The sequence below is a fragment of the Mustelus asterias genome, chromosome 17, assembly GCF_964213995.1.
Source record: "Mustelus asterias chromosome 17, sMusAst1.hap1.1, whole genome shotgun sequence".
Taxonomy (NCBI): Eukaryota; Metazoa; Chordata; class Chondrichthyes; order Carcharhiniformes; family Triakidae; genus Mustelus; species Mustelus asterias.
The window spans coordinates 83693685-83718631 of NC_135817.1; the positions used below are offsets into that span (position 1 = coordinate 83693685).

Below are 24947 nucleotides of genomic sequence, written 5' to 3' on the forward strand. Positions count from 1 at the left end.
GACCCAGAGTCCTCAACCGTTCCTCATATGACAAGCTCTTCATTCCAGGGATCATTCTTGTGAACCTCCTCTGGACCCTTTCCAAGGCCAGCACATCCTTCCTTAGATATGGGATCCAAAACTGCTCACAATACTCAAAATGGGGTCTGACCAGAGCCTTATACAGCCTCAGAAGTACATCCCTGCTTTTGTATTCTAGCCCTCTTGGCATGAATGCTAACATTGCATTTGCCTTCCTAACTGCTGACTGAACCTGCACGTTAACCTTAAGAGAATCTTGAACAATGACTCCCAAGTCCCTTTATGTTTCTGATTTCCAAAGCATTTTCCCATTTTGAAAATAGTCTATACCTCCATTCCTCCTTCCAGGGTGCATTACCTCACACTTTTCCACATTGTATTCCATCTGCCACTTCTTTGCCCACTCTCCTAACCTGTCCAAGTCTTTCGGCAGTCCCCCTGCTTCCTCAATACTACATGTCCCTCTACATATCTTTGTATGTAGGGCCTTGGTGAGGCCACACCTCGAATATTGTGTGCAGTTTTGATCTCCTTTTCTGAGGAAGGATGTTCTTGCTCTCAAGGGAGTACAGCAAAGGTTTACCAGGCTGTTTCCGGAGATGGCGGAACTGATGGATGAGGAAAGATTGATTAGGTTAGGATTGTTTTCACTGGAGTTCAGATGAGTGAGGGGGGAATCTCATAGAGACTTATAAAATTCTAACAGGACTAGACCAGGTAGATGCAGGGAGGATGTTCCCGATGGTGGGGGAGTCCAGAACCAGGTGTCACAGTCTGAAGATTCGTGGTAGACCATTTAGAGATGAGGAGACATTTCTTCATCCAAAGAGTGGTGAGCCTGTGGAATTCATCACCACAGGAAGTAGTTGATGCCAAAACATTGAATGTATTCAAGAGGTGGTTAGATATAGCACTTGAGGTGAATGGGATCAAAGGTTATGGGGAGAAAGCAGGATTAGGCTATTGAGTTGGACGATCAGCCATGATCGTGATGAATGGCGGAGCAGGCTCGAAGGGCCTATCTTCTGTTTCTATTACATTCCCAAAGAGATCTATGAACAGCTGAAGATCAAGAATATAGAATGGCAATGAAGGTTGTCCTCACTGAAGAGCATGAGCACTTGCAAAACCAATTGGCAGAAGAGCAAATGCAATGTGTTCTCGAGGACTGATACTCCGGCAAAGAAAAAACAATGACGGGGAGAAACATCATGTGGCAGAAACTAACCCTCAGTCATAATTCAGCCGGAACAGCATCTTCCCTGCAGCTCAACCAGGTTGGTGTTGTGCCACATTCGCCAATGGAATAAGCACATGAAACCATGTCTGCACCCAGCTCCAACTAATGATCCACCACCAAGATCAACAGTCCCGAGATCCTACCACTCTGCCTGAGATGTGTCAGAGGTATGAGATGTGGCAGGGATACAAGAATTCAAGACCACCTCAAACCCTGATTTCAAAAGTTTGAAATGAGGAAATGGGGTAGTATGAACTCTATTAATTGTCACCTTGATGGAGGGAAAAAAACATGGAATTACATACAAAATATTTAACTTTGAATAAAATCTGAGTTTTATTTTTTTTAAAAGACACAAACCCAAAGATGGCTGAGAATGTAGTCAGCCACTGGCTGAATTGCTACAGGGTGATTCTCTAAGGGACGATGGAAGCCTTCCATTTCCAGACAAAGTATTTCTAAAGCACCCAGAAACTGATCACCATCACCGATAAAGGCAAAGGGACATAATGTGGGTGGCACAGTAGCTAGCACTGCTGCTTCACAACACCAGGGACCCGGGTTCGATTCCTTGCTTGGGTCACTGTCTGTGTGCAATTTGCACGTTCTCCCCGAGTCTGTGTGGGTTTCCTCTAGGTGCTCGGGTTTCCTCCCACGTTCTGAAAGACATGTTGGTTAGGTGTGTTGACCCGAACAGATGTCGGACTGTGGCGACTCAGGGAATTTCACAATACTTCATTGCAGTGTTAATGTAAGTCATATTGTGACTAATAAATAAACTTTAACTTTAATGACCATCTCATCTCAAGAGATCCTGAGAAATGTCTAGACGGACTTGCGGGTTCACCTTCCCAGATGGAAGACACAAAGAATGGGTAGCTGCCAGCTGAAAAGCTGCCCTAGTGTCTGTCTGTGTGTGCTCTGTGAGACCAAGTGCTGGAATTTGAACAGAATAAAAATCCCACATTGTGCCTCTGCAAAATAGTTATTTTTGCTGGCATTATCTCGACTCTCACCCTCTCTGACTGTGGAAGTCAACCCCAGTCAGCAAAAGGATTGCAGCTGAAAGCAGAACTGCAAAGCTTCTCTGCCAAACTGCAGAGTATTGGAATCAAGAAAGAAACTATCTGCTTGCTGAAGTCAACTCTGCTGGAATCTTGAGACTAACTATTCGCCAACTGAAGTCAACTCAACTGGAATTTCGAATTGTTACAGCTGCAACACTTTATTATCTATCCCTTGTGGGTCAAGAACTGCTTAATATACCTTTATCTTATATTTACTTATTTTTGACTCAATTCTGACTTCTAATCTGTATGAATGCATATAAATGTGTTTTACCATTTCTTCTTGCCTTATTGCAGTTAATAAACTCACTATCTTTAACTTGAGACGGCCTGGTTAAATCCTTTTAAAACATAAATATTACTCAGCGCAAAGGCTTTAGATTAAATCTTATTCAAAGGGGATTGAATAAAGATAGGGAGTCAGTGCATCCCTCCTCCCCCCGGGTTTGTAACAATTTGGGGCTATCATGGCCGGATGGTGACAAATGGAAGGGTCTTGTCCAGATCAACCACTTTGGGGGGGCCTTACTCTTGGAGTGGTCATAACATAATGCAAACTGTGGTAATGTTAATCATGAAGTAGTTTGGTTCAAGCGGTTATAGTTGTGACACCAAAGTTAAGCACATAAACCTCATGATAATAAGGATGTAGAAATGATTGAAAGGGTGCAGAGGAAATTTACAAGGATGTTGCCTGGATTGAGTTGCATGCCTTATGAGGATAGGCTGAGGGAGCTCAGTCTTTTCTTCTTGGAGAGACGTAGGATGAGAGGAGACCTAATAGAGATATATAAGATGTTGAGAGGCATAGATCGGGTGGACTCTCAGAGGCTTTTTCCCAGGGTGGAAATAGCTGCTACGAGAGGACACAGGTTTAAGGTGCTGGGGGGTAGGTACAGGGGAAATGTTAGGGGGAAGTTTTTCACACAGAGGGTGGTGGGCGAGTGGAATCGGCTGCCGTCAGTGGTGGTGGAGGCAAACTCAATAGGGACTTTTAAGAGACTCCTGGATGAGTACATGGGACTTAATAGGATGGAGGGTTATAGGTAGGCCTAGAAGGTAGGGATATGTTCAGCACAACTTGTGGGGCCAAAGGGCCTGTTTGTGCTGTAGTTTTTCTATGTTTCTATGATAACAGAAGACATGAATCACCCTCCAAGTAACTGTGGTCACTGTATACACAGGGGACAAAGACTTGTGGGGAGGTGTAGCAGAAGGATTGAATACATTAAGGGGTAACTCGGATGGTGTATAGTCCCGCCCACCAGTGATATAAGAAGGTTCCTGATCTAGGGCTTAGATCAATAGTGTAGAGATAGATAGCAACATGCAAGGACAATTCATTCATGGAACATGGGCATTGCTGGCTGGCCAGCATTTATTGCCAATCCCTAGTTGCCCAAGGGCAGTTGAGAGTCAATCACATTGCTGTGGCTCTGGAGTCACATGTAGGCCAGACTGGGTAAGGACGCCAGATTTCCTTCCCGAAAGGACAGTAGTGGACCAGACAGTTCTGACAATCGACAATGATTTCATGGTCATCAGTAGATTCTTAATTCCAGATATTGTTATTGAATTTGAATTTCACCATCTGCTGTGGCGGGATTTGAACCCGGGTCCCCAGAACATTCGCTGAGTTTCTGGCTGGTCTACCACTGTGTCATCGCCCCTCCAGGAATCCTCTACATACTTGTACACACGAATGTAAATATCACATACGTGATCTGTAAATATTGCATCGTTCAGTGATGCTAATAAAGGCTTCTTGATAACCTCTATAAGACTGTTTAATGGAGTCTCAGCAGTACACACCATGGTTAGGGTCAACCCAACTAAACACTGTCCTTTCAGCATTGAAGTGCCTCAGGACATTGTCCAATCACTTAAATTCTACCATATGCTGTCTAACATCATCCAGGTAATTCAAATAGTTTTTTGGGTTGCTTCACCACATTATTTAGAGAGCTCAGCATCATTACTCCAGCTCCTTATTAACTCCTCCTGTGTTAATTTTGTTCTTTTTTTTAGTGCAAGCCAAGTTTTTGATTTATACCCAATATTTTGTTTTAAAAGTTTGCTAAAATTGCATACTTTCTTACAAACCTTCAGCTGTCTTTATTGATCTCTCTGGTTTATGAAATATTATCCTCTGTACACTCCTGATTTCTTTTTCTCCGCCACTGGTGGCAGTGCCTTCAGGTACCTGGACTGTGGGCTTTGGAATTACCAGAGAAAGACCGCTTCTTTTTAAATATCCCTTGGCTCCAGTTTCTCCCACAAGTGGAAAAATCCTCATGGTATCCACCCCATCAAAGCCCTCAGCATCTTATATGCTTCAACAAGGTCACCTCTCATTCTTCTAAACTCCAATGGGTATAGCCTATCCTGTTCAATCTTTCATAAGTCCCTCATCCCAGGAATAAGTCGAGTGAACCTTCCCTGAACTGCTTCTAACACAATTATATATATTTTCAAAGAATAGTACCAGATGTGGTCTCACCAAGGTCTAGTTCAGCTGCAGTAAAATTCCCTACTTTTATGCTCCATTCCCCATGCAATAAACACCAACGTGCTATTTGCCTTTTGAATCACTTACATTTCCAAGTCAGGAGGGTGAGTGACTCCAGCTGGTGGTGTTTCCATCTGCCTGTTGCCCTTTCCCTTCTACACAGTAGTGGCCGTGGGTTTGAATCCAAGGAGTTCCAGCGGTGTACACGATGGCACATATGGTTGGCACTTTTTTTGGTGGTGGAGGAACTGATTTGTGGAAGGGGTACCAATTAAGCGGGGTGCTTTATCTTGGATGGTGTTGAGTTTCCTGAGTGTTGTTGGAGCTGCACTAATCCAGGCAAGTGGAGAGTATTCCATCACACTCCTGACTTGTGCTTTGCAGATGGTGGACAGGCTTTGGGGAGACAGGTGGTGAGTTATTTGCTGCAGAATTTCTAGCCCCTGACCTGCTCCTGCGGTTACACTATGTCCACTTCAGCTTCTGGTCAATGTTACCCTCTAGGATGTCGATAGTGGGGGAATTCAGTGATGGCAATGTCATTAAATGTCAAAAAGCGAAGGTTTAGATTCTCTCTTGCTGGCGATGATCATTGCCTGGCACTTGTGTGGTGCGAATGTTACTTGCCACTTGTCAGCCCAAGCCTGAATATTGTCCAGGTCTTGCTGCATTTGGACACTGAAGACTTCCAGTGTGAATGGTACTGAACTCTGTGCAATCGTCAGCAAACATCCCCACTTCTGACCTTATGATGGAAGGAAGGTCATTGATGAAGCAGCTGAAGATAATTGGGACACTACCCTGAAGAACTCCTGCAGTGATGTCTACATACAACAATCTTGACTGTTACATAGAATTCTACCAACTGGTCTATGTCAGTGTTTATGCTTTACAAAAGCCTCCTCCCACCCCCTTTCACCTCATGCTATCTTGTTTCCTTTATCTCTCAAGCTTCCTTTAAATACATCTATGATATTCACCTTAACCATTCCCTGCAGTGCTGAGTTCCATATTCTCACAACCCTCTGGGTAAAGAAGTTTCTCCTGAATTCCTTATTGGATTCATCAGTAACTATCTTATATTTATGGCCTCTTGTTTTGGCCTCCCGAATGGTGGAGACACCTTCCCCATGACTATGATAGGGAGTCAGTGCATCCCTCCTCCCCCGGGTTTGTAACAATTTGGGGCTATCACGGCCAGATGGTGACAAATCGAAGGTCTTGTCTAGATCAACTGCTTTGGAGGAGCCTTACTCTTGGAGTGGTCATAATGTAATGCAATCTGTCGTAATGTTAAACATGAAGTAGTTTAGTTCAAGTAGTTATAGTTGTGACACCAAAGTTAAGCACATAAACCTATGATAGTGAATGTTTTCATTATCTTAAAGATCTCTCTACAAGCCTCTTTTCTGGAGAAGGCGAGCTTTCCCCATCTCAATCTCAAAGTGTTCAAAAGTAAACGGAAAAACAAAAAGCAGGATTTTGTCCAAAGCCTCCCACGATTTTTCCTCTCTCAGAGAGTTGTCCTGGACAGACTAATATTCAATCCCCTGAAGACTCCAGGGCAGACCTATCTTTGGCACTTTACTGACAGAGATACTTGCGAAAGAAAAAAAAACACCGAACTGCAGTGGTTTTTCATCGTTACATCAAAAAATAGCCATAAATAAAACTTTATTCTTTCAGTTCCTTCACAAGCCTCATGACATCATTTTCCTGGGGAGAAGGGAGGGAGAGGTCAGCACCCACACTTCCAATATTAATCACTGTCATAAAGAGTAATTTGGAAAGAATAAAATTCAGCAGATGAGATTATGGTTCTTTCAAAGAAGAAAATTGATAGCGTGGCGAATTAACACTCTTACAGAAACCTGGTGGCGGGAGCGGGGTGCAGGAGAGAGGGACATCTCTTGTTTCGAAAAGTTCAATTCTTAATTTAAACATCTGTATCCTTGCTTTCCTCTCTCGCTCCTCCATCATCGCCATCTCCTCCGGTTGTGCCCTAAGCATCATGCGCATGAGCTGTGTCCTCTGTCAGTCTTGCCGTCATTTTACAAGTTCATTTATGGGTAATGGATGCCCTGGTTGCTGTTAATTTAATTTTTTTTTTAAAAAACGGGTAAAATCTATAGCAGCAGCAAGCAAACTCTGTGACGGGAAGGCAAGAGTAATATCTCAGAATGGAAAAACAAATTTAAACAAAAAAAGTCCTTGTCGGTTGTAACGTGCTCCCCCAAAAAAAAGAAAAAAAAAAATCATCCCGTGTTTCTTTTCATCTGCCGTCCGCGGGAGTTCGACTGAGAGACGCCATTACACGAGCAAAGCGTTCGCAGAGTTCATGCGTGGAGAAGGAAGGTAGCTTTGGCGGCTCACGGAAAGCTTTGATCTCAGTCGAGCAATCCAGCAGTTTCGGCAAGAAGTCTGTCAGCTTCTCTTGTAAGTTGGCTGCAAAGGGGAGTGAGAGGGGCAAGGTTTATTTGTTAAAAAATGACACTGCCAACGTACTTCCCGTAAGTGTCGCGATGCTTCAATTCAGAGACCCACCTTCAATGTATCCAGATTCATGTGAGCAGAACCACAGCGGGTCTGCTTAATATCTAGCATATGATTTGAATCTGATCCCTGTGCACTTTTCACTAACAACAACTTGCATTTATATGGCACATTTAGCCTATCCTCCTCCCACTTTTTCTCATCTAAATCTACCATCGTAACTGCTATTCCCTTGCACCCCCGGTATGTTGTATAGTTTCCCCTTAAATGTACCTATACTATCACCCGCTCCCTGTGGCAGTGAGTTCCACAATCTCATTAGTCTTTGGGTAGAGGTTTCTTCTGAATTCCCAATTGGATTTTTCTTATATTAATGGCCGATGCTCTTCCCCACAAGAGGAAACATTCTCCCTTTATCCATGCTATCAAAACCTTTCAGAATTTTAAACACTCAATTAGTCAGCTTTCATTTTTCAAGAGAAAAGAGACCCAGACCAGAATTCTCCCGTCCTGCCTGCCACAGGAATTGCCGCGGGCGGGACAGGACCATGCAAAAGTCCATCGACCTTGGGCAGGATTTTTTGGTCTTGGGGTGAGCGCGACCGGAAAACCTCGTCCCCAGCCTCTGCACCCTCTCCAGTGCCTCATATCCCTTTTATAATATCGTGATCCGAACTGCACACGGAACAGCAAGTGTGCTTTAACCAAGGTTCAATACAGGCTTTCCATAACTCCCCTCATTTTCAATTCTAGCCCTCTAGAAATAAATCCTTATGTTTGGTTTGCTTTTTTTTTTAATGACCTTGCTAACTTATAGTGCAACTTTCAGTGATTGATGTATTTGTACTCTATGATCTCTTTGTTCCTCTATCTGCAAATTCACATCTTCTAAGCAATAAGTGGCCTCTTTATTCTCCTCACCAAGTTCACATGGACTGCCCGTGATACTTTCAACTCTGACCTATTAGTGTGCGTATTATTTTATTTTTACATTAAACAAAATAACCCGGAATGAGGCTGGAATGGGAATGTGTCTTCTATCTCAGGCACAATGAAAAGCCCCACTGAACATATCCCGCACCGTTTTCATGGTTTTTATATCCTCATAAAGGAAGGCACAGCAACTGTACACAATACCCCAACTGCAGCTTAACTAAACTCCCGCGTGAGTTCAACATTGCTGCTTTATTTTTGCACTCAAAGAACAGTATAGCACAGGAACAGGCCCTTCGGCCCTCCAAACCTGCGCCAATCATGATGCCTCCCTGAAATAAAACTATTACTTAGGAACTTATAAAAGAACTAATTCTCTAGTGGGATGAATGTTGCTGGCAAGGTGCCAGCATTTGTTGCCCATCCCTAATTGCCCTTAAGCAGGGTGGCTTGCTAGACCATTTCTGAAAGCAGGTAAGAGTCAACCACACTATTGTGGGTCTGGTGTAGGTCAGGCCAGGCAGACTTCCTTCCCTAAAGGACATTAGTGAACCAGATAGGGTTTTACATCAATCAATAATAGCTTCGTGGTCACCGTTACTGAGGCCAACTTTGAATTCCAGATTTTCATTTGAGTTTAAGGTCCACTGGGGTGGGATTCAAACCCATGTTAGTGCAGCACTTGCTTAGGTCTCTGGATTATTAGGCAATGACATTAACACTATGCCACTGTCTTCCTCCTAAAGCTTTTGGGCCAACCCCCAGTCCAGGATGATGTTCACCTTCCACACAAAGCGTAGTCCTAGCTGATACCAGATGGCCATCTTGATTTTATATTCCTTTATCTCCCCCTTTTTCTTCAATCACCCACCCAATCTGCTCTTCAATGTTGACAAGATCTCTGTTTCAATCACCACCTCGACTACTGCATTTAATAGCCTCATAAGTCTCTGTGCAAAACAAGAGGGTTCTCTTACTCACTGCCCTGAATCGCCTACATTTGCTCTTGTATCTGTGACCCTTTGTTCTAGACCTCTTCAAACACTGGAAATAGACTGTCTCAATCTACTTCAGTCTTTCAAAATAAATCATCCAAAATTTCTTGTCCTAGCGTCAAAACAACCCATTCCCGGTGATAATTAACTATTTATAACTCTTTGCTTTCTTTCAATTTGATTTAAAAAAAAATCTAGTTCAAGATACTTCAGCCTATATCTAAATCCCCTGTACTTCTCTTTCATGACATCTCCAAATCTGGATGGCTCAACAGTCATCCAACCATACTTACGTTCCATTTCTTGCCCCAGATACGAACACCATCGATTCCTCATGTCCTCCACAGCCACAATGTCTTTCTCCTCCATTTCATCCACCAACAGCAGGGGCAGACAGGGTACGACCAACTCATTCATGGTGGTGAGACCTTCCTCTACTTCTTGGTCATCTCCAGACTCGAAGAGAGCTGCAGCGTGCTCGTTCAGTTTCTACCACAAGCACAGCAAAGGAGCATGTCAAACAGCCTTAAATGCTAGCATTAAACACAACAAATTCGGAGGGGGATCTGAAGATATTTTCTGGAATGGTTCCAGGGATAAAGGATTATAGTTATAGGGATAGAGTGGGGAAGTTGGGATTGTTCACCTTAGATCCAAGAGGTTTTTGAAACCATGAAGGGTTCAAGTAGTGCCCAGAAAACAACAGAATACTCTATGCCTCTATTTATAAAGCCCAGGATCAGAGAATCCCTATAGTACAGTAGGAGGCCATTCAGGCCCATCGAGCCTGCACCAACAACAATCCCACCCATGCCCTCTCCCCGTAACCCTACATATATTTGCTCTGCAAATCCCTCTGATACTGAGGGTCAATTTAACTTGGTCAATCAACCTAACTCGCACACCTTTGGACTGTGGGAGGAAACCAGAGCACCCAAAGGAAACCCACACAGGCACGAGGAGAATGTGCAAACTCCACACAGACAGTGACCTGAGGTCAGAATCGAACTCGGATCCCTGGCACTGTGAGGGAGCAGTGCTAGTCACTGCACCACCATGCCGCCTTAGGATCCCTAAGCCTTTTAAAAAAAACACTTTCTCAACCTACCCTGCCACCCTCAAATGATTTGTGTACATATAGTCCCCAGGTCTCTGTCCCTGCGACCCCTTTAAAACTGCGCCTTTTATTTTATTTTTACTCGCCGTCACAAGGAATAGTGGAGGTGAACGGCACAGATACATTCGAGAGGAAGTGAGCTAAATACATGAGGGGTAAAGGAATCGGAGGCTATATTGATGGGGTTAAATGGAAAATTGCAGGAGGAGACACGTGAAGCATAAACACCACCACTGATAAGTTGGGCCAAATGACCGGTGTCTGTGCTGCAAATTCAATGTAACACACATTATTTTCCAAATTACTCATGCTTACAGAAGAGTTGCATCTTTTATTATTTAGTTATTTAGCTTATTAAATCAATTAGATCCACAGTAAAACTCCCACTATTCTGCCCACGTGCCTCAAATGTCACTCCTCTGTATTGGTGAGTTGTTTTTCTGTTTTCCTCCCTGGTTAACTTAGTTCTCATTTACTTAGTTCTCACAAGCTGCCCCTTCAGTTGAGATTTATCAAACTCAACACATTCCCAGCCAACAAAAGAGAACTTTCCTCCCAGGAGTCATGGTGAGATGTGAACCAATATCCAAATATTACCAGGCCATTGTCCAACTCAATACTTCAAATGCCAGTACCAACACACGGGGATACATATCGAACCTGACATATAAGTCACACCTTTCATACATGTTCTTTTGCCCAACTAATAAAGGGGAGTGGACTGAATAACAATGCAGATTTTAAACATCTCAAAGTTACATGGAGCAGGACTGTATTAACAAATGTAACATTTTGACTTGTGAGTCATTGCCTTGAGACTACTGATAGGAAGATTTTTGGGTCGCCAAACTGTACTTACAAGCAAACACTCTCGCCTATAATGTGACATCAGCTCTTCATCATGCCCTCTGTATATCCCTTTGGACAGCAGCTCTTTGTTATATTGGTAAGCATGGATAAGGTACATCAAAGCTTCATTGTAGCTGCAAAAAGATCCACAGGTTACTCATCATATCAGGTTAATACATGCTGCAGCCTGAAGAATAAGGATACCGGGCACATGGAAGTACCATCATCTCCAAGCCACACACCATCCAGCCACACAGAGCCTTGGTCAAACCACACCAGGTGAACCGTGAGCAGTCCTGGAAGGATATACTGGCCTTGGAGGGAGTAAAAAATTAAAGTTTATTTATTAGTCACAGGTAGACTTCCATCCACACTGCAATGGAGTTACTGTGAAAATCCCCTAGTCGCCACACTCGGGCGCCTGTTCGGGAACACTGAGGGAGAATTTAGCATGGCCAATGCACCTAACCAGCACATCTTTGGACTGTGGGAGGAAACCGGAGCACCCGGAGGAAACCCACGCAGACACGGGGAGAACGTGCAAACTCCACACAGAGTGACCCAAGTCGGGAATTGAACCCGGGTCCCTGGCGCTGCGAGGCAGCAGTGCTAACCACTGTGCCGCCTTGTACAGTGTAGATTTACCAGACTGATACTTGGACTCCAAGGGTTATATTCCAAAGAGAGATTATACAAAGTAGGATTATACTCCCTGGAGTTTAGATGGTAAAAAAGTGATCTGATCAAAGTTTTCAAAAGTAGTACAGGGAACAAATAGAGTGGATGGAGAAGAACTACTTCTACTGGTTGTGGAGTTGAGGACTAGGGGACATGGTCTAAAAATAGAGCCAGAGCTTTCAGAAGTGAAATTTGGAAACACTTCGCTGCTCAAAGGACGATAGAAGCTCAAAACTCTCTTTTGCAAATGGTGACTGGAGTAATTGTTAATTTAATTCTGAAGTTGATAGATGTTTGCTAACCAGAAGTACTAAAGGATATTTAACAAAGGTGGGTTATGGAGTTAGATTGCAGGTCATCCATGAACTCACTGAATGGTGGAACAACCTTCAAGGGGCTAAATGGTCTCCTCCCCTTCCTATGAATATAACCTTTTCACCCATTCTCTCCAAGTAGCTAACTAAGTCCCTTCATACAAGTATCATCCTGATGAATTGTCTTTGTTCTGACATTCTTCCTAAGATAAGGTGGCCAAAACTAAAGGGCTTCCATTGCCCAGTCTCAGTTATGAAACAAAGCAGCAAATGTCAACCCAGAAGCTCTAAGGCTCTCCTTAATCAGTCGGTAAACAGCAGGGTGCCACTCAGAATAGAAGATCCAGGTGCCAGTCCTAGTATACTGCAAATTAGCTAATCTCATAAAACCACACCAGACCATGGCGTCACTTATGCTCCAGTAGGGGAGTATAAAACCAGAGGGTATAGGTTTAAGGTGAGAGTGAAGAGATACAAAAAGGTCCAGAGGGGCAATTTTTTCACTCAGAGGATGGTGAGTGTCTGGAACGAGCTGCCAGAGGTCGTAGGTTTTAAAAAGCATTTGGACAGTTACATGGGTAATGTGGGTATAGAGGGATATGGGCCAAATGCGGGCAATTGGGACTAGCTTAGTGGTAAATGCTGGGCGGCATAGACAAGTTGGGCCAAAGGGCCCGTTTCCATGCAGTAAACCTCTGACTTGTGCCTACTCCCACCTTGTGTGATTTAACCCTATCAGTATACCCCCTATTCCTATTTCCTTCAAATGTCTATATAGCTTCTCCTTAAACGTACACATACCATTCACCTCAGCCACACAGTGTGTTCCACATTCTCACCACTTTTTGGGGAGAAGAAATTTCTCTTGAATTCCTGATTGGATTTATGAGTGACTAACTAATATTTATGGTCTAGCTCTGGTACCACCCCCACAAGTTGAAGCACATTCGTTACGTCCATCCTGTCAAATCCCTTCATAACTTCAAAGTCCTCTCTCAGGTCACCACTCAGTCTTCTCTCTTCTACAGAAAAGATCCTCAGCCCATTCAGTTTTTCTGAACAGTTGTAACCTCAGTTCTGGCAACATCCTGGTAATTCTTTCTGCATCTTCACCAGTGCCTCTAAGGGTGGCACAATGGTTAGCACTGGTGCCTCACAGTGCAGGGGCCCGGGTTCAATTCCGGCCTCGGGTCACTGTCTGGGTGGAGTTTGCACGTTCTCCCCGTGTCTGTGTGGGTTTCCTCCGGACGCTCCAGCTTTCTCCCACAGTCCAAAGATGTTGGGGTTAGATTGATTGGCCATGCTAAATTGTCTCTTAGTGTCTCAAGACGTGTAGGTTAGGTGGATTAGTGGGTTAAATGTGCAGGGCTATGGGGATAGGGTGGAGGGTAGGGTCTGGGTGGGATGCTCTTTTGGAGAGCCGGTACAGACTCGATGGGCTGGATGGCCTCTCCCTGCAATGTAGGGATTCTATGATTTAAAAAAATCTGATAACAAGGACACCAAAACTGTTCACAGTACTGTACGGGTGGTCTAACAAAGGTTTCTAGAAGGAGTGATTAACTCTTCAGCTCTTGTTTTTTCCCTCTAGAAATAATAAACCCACACCACTCTTGTATGTTTTTTAATGGACAATGCAAGTGATGGGAATCTCACAATTAGTTTCAATGCTGCTGTACTAGGGAAGAGGAGAGAACTGGAAATAATCATTGTGGACTCCTACTCCTCTACGTTGTCCAGTGACCCATCCCGCAATCCCCTCTATAGGAAGAGGTCGGGTGAAAACCGGATCAAGCTGGGCCTCCTCCCCCTCCCCAAGGTGGAACAGACCATCGGCACTCACAGCTGACTAATGGACACTCGGACGAGATGCCAAACCCTGTAGAACTGGGCGAAAAGTCAGCGTGCTGAGAGCAAGGGGAGGGGAAAGTTGAACAAGGGAATCTATTGACAGTGAGATTCTTTCTTCCTTTAAACGGGCCAAGTCATCATCTATGAAAAATCTTGGTGGACAAACTTGACAGCTGTGAATACACAGGCCTGGTTCTGGGAACGGTTTCAAAGATGCAATCCAGAAAGCTTCTTTGAAACCATTTCAAAGGTACAGGCATCATGAAAATAACTTCATCAGTTTCAACAAGGAGGTTTGAACGCTGAATGTGCTTCAATCCTGCCATCGAGAACAAACCAAACACCATACACCGCACAGGGCAATCTCTGAATTTGGTTTTATTCCAAGGTTTTGGTGGAAGATGACGGTGCAGCCATTTTAAGTGTCTCTTCCCGGGCAGTTTGCCGCACTGTGTGGCCCCGGTTACTCATTCACCATGCTCGGCAGCTGTCAAAATCACCCGGACTCTTCTCGGAACTGGAACTGCGGGCTCGCAGCCAGAAGAGCAAGGAGCTTAAATTCCTTCCCCGAGTGATCTTTGGTGGTCAAAACAGCACATTGGGACCCTCGGAGATTCAGCTGAAAACACAAACAGGCACAGAGACACACGCATGCTCACGCAAACTCACAAAGTCCTGCTTCTGACTAGTCGCTGGGCAGATTAAATTGTACTGCTGAGTGTGCAGAACGGAGCATTGACAGATGAAAAACAGGGCTCTCCAGTACTCTTACTGGTTGCTCGCCAGGCTAATTTGGCCACTCACCCATTTCTTTGAATTGCTTCTTAGAGGGCAGGACTAAGGAATATTGCCAAAGAACCTTACGGATAACAAAGACCTGAAATATCCAGTGTCATGTACACTGGAATCAGATGTTAGCTAGTACTGCGGTAGGTTCCTGTTAAAGGGGGTGGAAAACTTGAACATCAAACAGCCTTCAATGTGTGACAATGCTTCAACTTACTATAGCCTTCCGCTCTGTCAGAGAAATTTGCTTTATAGAACTAAAGATATGCGCTTCTAAATGAGGATTGGGAAAGACTCAGGTCAGGCTCCGACTCCCCTGTGTTGTCCAGTGACCCTATCCTATCAATCAGGATGACCCAAAGTGTTTCAAAGCCAATTTAGCATTTTTGAAGTGTCGCAGAAAACCATAGAATGCCTACACTGCAAAAAGAGGCTATTTGGCCCATTGTGTCTGCACCAACTCTCCGGAAGAGCATCCAACCCAGGCCCTTCCCTCCACCCTATCCCTGTAACCCCATGCATTTACCACAGCTAATCCACCTAACCTACACATCTTTGGACACTAAGGGGCAATTTAGCATGGCCAATCCACCTAACCCATAAGACCATAAGAAATAGGAACAGGAGGAGGCCGTTCGTCCCCTCGCATCTGTTGCATCATTCAATGGGATCATGGCTAATTCAACATTCCTCATGTTCACTTTCCTTCCTTTCCCCATTACCCTCGATTCCCTTACTGATCAAAAATCTATCTCAACCGTACATATACACAAGGACTCTGCTTCCAAGCTTTCTGTGACAAGGAGTTCCAAAGACTCGCAACCCACTGAGAGGGGAAATTCCTCCTCACCTCAGTCTTAAATTGGCATCCCTTTATTCAGAGACTAGCCCTCTGGGCCTAGACTTTCCCATGAGGAAACCTACGCAGACATTGGGAGAACGTGCAAACTCCACACAGACAGTTCTCCAAGGCCGAAATCGAATCCAGGTGCCAGGCACTATGAGGCAGCAGTGTTAACCACTGTGCCATCGTGCCGCCAATTGGCAGGAGCCAATTTGTGCACATGTTCCCACAAATAGCAAGGCGAAAATGTTATGATGATGGCGGCTCCAATGGTCTTCTTCAGAGTAGCCCAGCTAAGGGGGCAGATGTTGGCTCAGTTTAACATTTAATTTGCAAGACAATGTCTCTGACAGTGCAGTCTCCATCTGTGCTGCACTGGAATATCCGCCCGGTTTACATGCTCAGATCTCTGGGGCGGGACTTGAAAACACAACCTTCTGACTCACAAATGAGAGTGTGCTACCCACTGAGCCACAGCTGACACGCCATGGCTCAGTGTGTCACACTGGGCTCAGAATGGTGTGTGTGTGTATGCCAGATATTGGGATGGAGCTAGATGCTGGTATCAAACTGCTGGATTTGGATGGCATATCCTAAAAGTAACAAATACCAGAGAGCAAAAGGGAGGGAGAGGAGGAAGGGCGGGGGAATGGGGAGAAGAGAAGAGGAAGCGAGAGGAGGAGATGATGGAAGGAGAGGAGAACTGGCGAGAGAAGGGAAGAGGGAGAAAGGAGAGCAGGGAGAGAAGAGGGTGAAGAGATAAGTTTTATAAGTTTATTTTTTTATCAGTGTCACAGGCAGGCTTACATTAACACTGCAATGAAGTTACTGTGAAAATCCCCTAGTTGCTACACTCCAGCACCTGTTCGGATACACTGAGGGAGAATTTTGCATGGTCAATGCGCCCTAACCAGCACGTCTTTCGGACTGTGGGAGGAAACCGGAGCACCCGGAGAAAACCCACGCAGACACGGGGAGAACGTGCAGACTCCACACAGACAGTGACTCAAGCCAGGACCCAAGCCGGGTCCCTGGCGCTATGAGGTAGCAGTGCGAACCACTGTGTCGCCGTGTGACTCCATGCCTGGAAAGAGTAAGAGAGTTACAGACTGCTCATTCAGCTGGTTTACATACAAAGTGAGTAACAGGCTGCTCTTTAACCTGGAAATTTCACATACTGTTGGAGTGTGGATAGCTATGAATTGGGTTCAGTCAATATGAATTGTATCCACTCGGAGTGAAAGCGTAAAGAGTTGTGACTTCAGGCTAACTGGGATCCAAGGAAAGAGGGCCCATGAATAATTGCTTTCGTCACGCGTTGGCTTTAAGCACAAATGAAGATAAAAATAAGGTTGTAAACAAGTTTAGAATGCCTTATAAAAAGTTGTTGGGAAGAGAACCTTCTCAAGGACAACTCGGAATGAACTATGCAAGCTGGTCTTGTTAATGATGTACTGCTCCTTCATCGGGTAAGTGGGAGTTCTGTTCACAAACAGGGCATATAAAGACACAAACACAATTTACAAAATAATGGTTGGAATGCGAGCCTTTACAGGTAATCAAGTCTTAAAGGTACAGACAATGTGAGTGGAGAGAGGGGTTAAGCACAGGTTAAAGAGATGTGTATTGTCTCCAGCCAGGACAGTTAGTGAGATTTTGCAAGCCCAGGCAAGTCGTGGGGGTTACAGATAGTGTGACATGAACCCAAGATCCCGGTTGAGGCCGTCCTCATGTGTGCGGAACTTGGCTATCAGTCTCTGCTCAGCGACTCTGTGTTGTCGGGTGTCATGAAGGCCGCCTTGGAGAACGCTTACCCGAAGATCAGGGGCCGAATGCCCGTGACCGCTGAAGTGTTCCCCAACAGGAAGAGAACACTCTTGCCTGGTGATTGTCGGGCGGTGTTCATTCAGCCGTTGTCTTAGCGTCTGCATGGTCTCCCCAATGTACCATGCCTTGGGACATCCTTTCCTGCATTGGGGAGACCATGCAGACGCTAAGACAACTGGGATCTTGGATTCATGTCACACTATCTGTAACCCCCACGACTTGCCTGGGCTTGCAAAATCTCACTAACTGTCCTGGCTGGAGACAATACACATCTCTTTAACCTGTGCTTAACCCTCTCTCCACTCACATTGTCTGTACCTTTAAGACTTGATTACCTGTAAAGACTCACATTCTAACCATTATTTTGTAAATTGAGTTTGTGCCTTTATATACCCTATTTGTGCACAAAACTCCCACTGAAGGAGCAGCGCTCCGAAAGCTAGTGGCTTGTGCTACCAAATAAACCTGTTGGACTTTAACCTGGTGTTGTGAGACTTCTTACTGTGTTTACCCCAGTCCAACGCCGGCATCTCCACATCCTTGTTAATTATGCCCATAGGCCAATAAAAAACACCATAGTTCATGACCCCTGAAAAAGCCAAATGTCAGAAATCGTGACCATTTCAATACCTTGGTTTTGATTGATAAAAGTGTGCACAGTGGGGGTAATGCTATGCTCAGAGAAGTGGATTACTTTCTATTTCAGGCACCCAGATACTCCCAGGTTAGGTTTTGATTAGGTATATATAAAAAAATATATTTATATTGTGCCTTTTACAACCACCAACTGTCTCAAAGCCAAAGTACTTCTGAACTGCATTCACTAATGTAAGAAACATGGCAATCAATCTGCACACTACAAATCCCATAAACAGTAATGTGATAATGGCCAGTTAATTTCTTTTATGTGATGTTGGTTGAAGGAGAAATACTTGCTAGGACTCTGGAGAAATCGGCATGATGGCACAGTGGTTAGCATCACAGCCCCAGGGACCCGGGGTTCAATTCAGCCTGGGTAAGATGCTCTGTCAGAGAGTCAGTGCAGACTCAATGGACCAAATGGCCTCCTTCTGCACTCTAGGGATTGTATGATTCAATGAAAACTCCCCTCGTTTGTTCATTGTCACCATAGCCTTTGTGGGGCCGTTTTCATGGTCCTGCTTCTTCTCTGGCTTCGACCAATTGTTCTTCTTCCTCTTCCTCAGTGTCTTCTTCAATTGTTGCCAAGGTGAAACCGTTGGGTCTTCATTTCAAATGTCTAATGTCTGTCCATGACCATCTTTCTCGATCTGTCCTTATCAACTCTAGTCTTCCAGATTGCCTGGATCCACTACAGTTCACCGATCGCCGCAACAAGGACACCATCTCCCTGGCCCTACACTCAACCCTGGAACATCTGGATAACAAAGACACCTATGTCAGACTCCTATTTATTGACTACAGTTCAGCCTTCAATACTATTCTTCCCACAAAACATATCTCCAAACTCCGTGGCCTGGGACTCGGCTCCTCCCTCTGCAACTGGATCCTGAACTTCCTAACTCACAGACCACAATCAGTAAGCATAGGCAACAACAACACCTCCACGATCATCCTCAACACTGGTGCCCCACAAGGCTGTGTCCTCAGCCCCTTACTATACTCCTCAGAAACCTATGACTGTATGGCCAAATTCCCCTCCAACTCGATTTTCATGTTTGCTGATGACACCATTGTAGTTGGTTGGATCTCAAACAATGACGAGGCGGGGTACAGGAATGAGATAGAGAATCTGGTGAAATGGTGCGACAACAATAATCTCTCCCTCAGTGTCAGTAAAATGAAAGAGCTAGTCATTGACTTCAGGAGATGTAATGGAGGACACGCCCCTGTCTACTTCAACAGTGATGAAGTGGAAATGGTCCAGAGCTTCAAGTTTCTTGGTGTTCAGACCACCAGCAATCTGTCCTGGACGCTCCATGCTGAATTTATAGTTAAGAAAGTTCACCAACGCCTCTATTTTCTTAAAAGGCTAAGGAAATTTGGCACGTCCACTACGATTCTCACTAGTTTTTACAGATGCACCATAGAAAGCATCCTTTCCGGATCCATCACAATTTGGTATGGCTCCTGCTCTGACCAGGACCGCAAGAAACTACAAAGAGCTGTGAACAAAACCCAATGCAGTTCCAGGTAGAATCATAGAATAGAATAGAATCCCTACAGTGTAGAAGGAGGCCATTTGGCCCACCGAGTCTGCACCGACCACAATCCCACCCAGGCCCTATCCCCTTAACCCCGCTTATTTACTTTGCTAGTTCTCCTGACACCAAGGGGCAATTTAGCATGGCCAATCAACTTAACCTGCACATCTTTGGAGTGTGGGAGGAAACCAGAGCACTCAGAAGAAACCCACGCAGACACAGGAAAAATGTGCAAACTCCACACAGACAGTGACCTGAGGCCGGAATTGAACCTGAGTCCCTGGCGTTGTGAGGCAGCAGTGCTAACCACTGTGCCACCCTCCCACCCATTGGCTCTGTCTACACTTCCTGCTGCCTCAGGAAAGCAGCCAGCATAATCAAGGTCCCCACGCACTCTGGACATTCTCTCTTACATCTTCTTCCATCAGGAAAAAGATACCAAAGTCTGAAAAGGGCGGCACACTGACTCCACCCTGGGGGAGATAGATTTCTGAACGTCTATTCCAGTCTGGGATCACTCCATGAGGACGGATCTGTCAGCTGTGTCCCAGAGGTGACAGTCTCATCTCGAACTCAGGATGGTCTAATTTCAAATCCCACATCAGAGAAATGAGCTCATGATCCAGGCAAGCAATTCAGTGCCATACTGTGGGGCCACACTGCCAGAGGTGCCACCTTAGGAATGAGACATTAAGCTGCCTGGTTGCTCAGATGGACATAAACAACTCCGCATTTATGAAGGATAGTGGTGTTCTCCCCAGTGTCCTGACCAATTGCTATCCCTCAACCACCATCATGCTACTGCTTGTAGGATCTTACTGTACTCACATAGGCTGTTGCATTTCTGACATTTACAAGAGACTGAAGTTGAAAAGTATTTGAGTGGATGTGAAACGCTTTGGGGTGTGCTGAGGCTGCGAAAGGCACCAGATAAATGCAAACCGTTGCTTCTTAAACAGTGAAGGGAAAGGGACGAAAGCGGGGCAGCAAAGGCAAATCCAGTCAGTCTGCACATCACCAACTGACAGGACACTTATTTGATACCCACCATGAGATCAAGCATGAAAGTGGTTAAGAAAGAATGACACCATGCCAGCTGAAAAAACAGAGTTCCGTATTGGAGAAAAGAGTGATACTTTCCCCAAAACACATTGACAATTGTCAATGCTGTCACTGAATTCAAAGTAATTCTAATCATATCACGTTTCTTTTTAGCACTCAGGACTGATGGCATTGTTTCTTAACAAAGCTGCTACCCCCTTCTTCCTTCATCATACCCAGAGCAAATTCCCATCCGCTTAATGAAAACCTTTAATGGTCTCACTGCAGTCTATCTTTGTAATCTTCTCTAGCCCTAGAATTGATCAGCAACTCTGGGCTTTTGCCCATCCGCCGCACCCGCCACTTCAACCCCACATTCAGTTCTTTAGACCCACGCTTTAAACTCCTCAGCCACAATCTCGCCTCTTATCATCCTGAAAACCCACCTCTTTGACCAAACATTCAGTCATCCTTTCCCACATAGAATCCCTGCAGAATCATAGAAACCCTACAGTGCAGAAGGAGGCCATTCGGCCCATCGAGTCTGCACCGACCACAATCCCACCCAGGCCGTATCCCCATAATCCTATATATTTACCCCACTAATCCTCTAACATATGCATCCTGGGACACTAAGGGACAATTTAGCATGGCCAATCAACCTAACCCACACATCTTTGGACTGTGGGAGGAAACCGGAGCACTTGGAGGAAACCCACACAGACACGGGGAGAACATGCAAACTTCACACAGACAGTGACCCGAGGCCGGAATTGAACCCAGGTCCCTGGCGCTGTGAGGCAGCAGTGCTAACCAGTGTGCCACCGTGCCGCCCCATATATCCTTATTCACTAGTGTTTTGTACCTGTTAACTCTGCTTTGCAGTGCTTGGAGGCATTTTCCTATGTTAAAGGTGCTGCGCATGCAAGTTAATCTTGTGGTAGATGTCAAGTCGAAGACTGGCGATTCATTCTACAGGAAATTTTTATGAGGTGTGATAAGGTGCCTTGCAATGTTATTCTTTGTTAAAAACTAGGTAAGTAAATGAATAAAGGGGGTTAAATAAGAAAAAAAAAACTTGTGTTTAATTCATTGCACTTGCTCATGTTTAGGTCCCAGTGCAACTGGTGGCTGAGTGAGCCAAATCTGCTCTATTCCTGCATGACATGGGCTCAGATTGTTGTACTTGGCAGGTTTCTCTTAAATGAATTTTTCAGAAAGGACAAAAAACAGTTTCAGTGATTAGTATTGTGATATCATCTCCATGAAATGAGGAGTATTCTAAGCAAATATGTTTTAAATCCTACAACTGAGGCAATTCTATTTTCCACTCGTCCGCCTTCTCCCGAAGGTAGGGGCTCCTGCCGTCAGCTGCCAATTTCCATGCTCGAGCCTAAGCAATGAACGATGGTGGACGATTTTACAGCTGAAGTCCTCACAGCTAAACTCAAACCCTGTTCTCACGTGATGGACACCGTTTCCAGGATGGTAGGTCACGGCAATCTGAGCAGCAGTGGGGGATCAACAGAAGACCATCTATCTCTGCCCGCCTGTAATTAGCTAAGTCAGCCAAAACTCTCTGGGTCCATGTGCTTCAGCTCCTCATCAGAACAACTCACTCAGAGGAGTCACGCACATTTTGTCCAGATTTTGTGTGCAGCAAGTGTGAGGCAGGAAAGAACATTCCTGTACACCAAGTTCGCATTCCAATTGCTTGGAAGAAATCTCCATATCCTAACTACTCCAGGATCTGTTCACTTTTCACCACTGTGTTTACGGACCTACATTCTCATCCTCGTTTTCAAATTCCTCTCTGCACCAGCCCTTCCCTAGCTGCTCTCTCCTCCAGTCCTACAAGCCTCCCAAGTCTGTGAGCTCTTCCAATTCTTGCCTCTTGCACACCTGGATTGTCATTGCTCAGCCATCTGTTCCTCCATAGGCAACAACACCTCCTCCACGATCATCCTCAACACCGGTGCCCCACAAGGCTGTGTTCTCAGCCCCCTACTATACTCCTTATACACCTATGACTGTGCGGCCAAATTCTCCTCCAACTCGATTTTCAAGTTTGCTGAGGACACCACTGTAGTGGGTCAGATCTCAAACAATGACGAGACAGAGTACAGGAATGAGATAGAGAATCTGGTGAACTGATGCGGCAACAATAATTTCTCCCTCAATGTCAACAAAACGACGGAGATTGGCATCGATTTCAGGAAGCGCAGAGGAGAACATGCCCCTGCCGACATCAACGGGGACGAAGTAGAAAGGGTCGAGACCTTCAAGTTTTTAGGTGTCCAGATCACCAACAACCTGGTCCTGGTCTCCCCATGCCAACACTATAGTTAAGAAAGCCCACCAACGCCTCTACTTTCTCAGAAGACTAAGGAAATTTGGCATGTCAGCTACGACTCTCACCAACTTTTACAGGTGCACCATAGAAAGCATCCTTTCTGGTTGTATCACAGCTTCATATGGCTCCTGCTCTGCCCAAGACCAGAAGAAACTACAAAAGGTTGTGAATGTAGCCCAATGCATCACGCAAACCAGCCTCCCATCTATTGACTCCGTCTATACTTCCCGCTGCCTCGGCAAACATCCTTTTTCCATCAGGAAAAAGATACAAAAGTCTGAGGTCACATACCAACCAACTCAAGAACAGCTTCTTCCCTGCTGCTGTCAGGCTTCTGAATGGACCTACCTTGCATTAAGTTGATCTTTCTCTACACTCTAGCTATGACTGTAACATTACATTCTGCACTCCCTCCTTTCCTTCTCTATGAACGGTATGTTTTGTCTGTATAGCCCGCAAGAAAAAATACTTTTCACTGTATACCAATACATGTGGCAATAATAAATTAAATCAAATCAAACCATTTGCTCCATTCTCTAGAATTTTCTCTCTAAACCTCTCCAACTATCCCTCTCTCTCCTCCTTTAAGATAAAAACAATGTATATTTATTTATATAGCCCTTTTAACAGAATAAAATGTCCCAAGATGGCTCACAGGAGCTTTATAAAACAGGGCATTAGTGAGACCACATTTTGAATACAGCGTGCAGTTTTGATCTCCTTATTTAAAGAAGGATGTAAATGCTTTGGAGAGAGTTCAGAGGAGATTTACTAGATTGATACCTGGAATGAACCGTTGGTCTTATGAGGATACAGTAAGAAGTCTCACAATACCTGGTTGAAGTCCAATAGATTTATTTGGAATCACGAGCTTTGGGAGAGCTGCTCCTCGATGAAGGAGCAGTGCTTCGAAAGCTCATGATTCCAAATAAACCTGTTGGACTTTAACCAGGTGTTGTGAGACTTGTAACTGTGCCCACCACAGTCCAACGCCGGCATCTCCACCTTATGAGGATAGGTTAAAAAGGCTAGGCTTGTTTCCACTAGAGTGAGGGGTGGCTTGATTGAAGCATATAAGATCCTGAATGGTATTAACAAGATCGACGTGGAAATTATGTTTCTTCTTGTGGGTGTGTCCAGAAGTAGGGGGCACTGTTTTAAAATTAGGAGTCTCCCTTATAGGACAGAGGTGAGAATTTTTCTCCCTCAGAAGGTTGTGAGATTCTGGAACTCTCTGCCTCAGAAGGCAATGGAGGCGGGGTCATTGACTATTTTTAAGGCAGAGGTAGATAGACTCTTGTTGGGCAAGAGAATCCAAGATTATCGAAGGTAGATGGGGAAAGTGGAACTCAATGCAAACAGATCAGCCACAATTTTATTGAATGGCAGAGCAGGCTCGAGGGGCCGAATGGCCTATTCATGCTCCTATTTTAGATATTAATAAAATCTGACAGCAGGCCACATTAAGATATATTAGGTCAGATGAATGAAAGCTTGATCAAAGAGGCAGTTATTAAGGTGTGTCTTCAAAGAGAAAAGAGAAGAAAGTTGGAGAGATGTAGAGGGGGAATTCCAGAGCTTAGGGACGAAGCAACTGAAGGTATTGTCCAATGGGTGGAATGATTAAAATTGGCAGGGGGGGTTGGCGGCAGGGGTGCTCAAGGGACCCGACCCAGAGAGTCACAGGGACTGGAGAAGATTACTGAGGCATGGAAGGTCAAGGCTATGGAGAGATCCGAAAAGAAGGATGAGTATTTTTTAAATGAAGACGTTCCTTGACCAGGAGCCAATGTAGGTTAACAAGCATAGGAATTATGGGAGAGTGAGATTTATTGAGAGTTAAAAG

The 24947-nt window shown here is 44.8% G+C and overlaps 1 protein-coding gene across 3 annotated transcripts in view; it reads right to left on the reverse strand.

The window, feature by feature from the left end:
* Window positions 1-6471: 6471 nt before the first annotated feature.
* Window positions 6472-24947, reverse strand: part of usp25 (ubiquitin specific peptidase 25) — a 166544-nt gene continuing 148068 nt past the window's right edge. For all 3 annotated transcript variants that reach the window (XM_078233049.1, XM_078233048.1, XM_078233047.1), the window contains 3 exons: window positions 11235-11358; window positions 9552-9747; window positions 6472-7282 (listed from right to left, as the gene is read on the reverse strand). In XM_078233049.1, coding sequence (XP_078089175.1) covers window positions 7110-7282; window positions 9552-9747; window positions 11235-11358 — 493 coding nt within the window. In that variant the 3' untranslated portion in view covers window positions 6472-7109. The remainder of the gene's footprint in view (window positions 7283-9551; window positions 9748-11234; window positions 11359-24947) is intronic.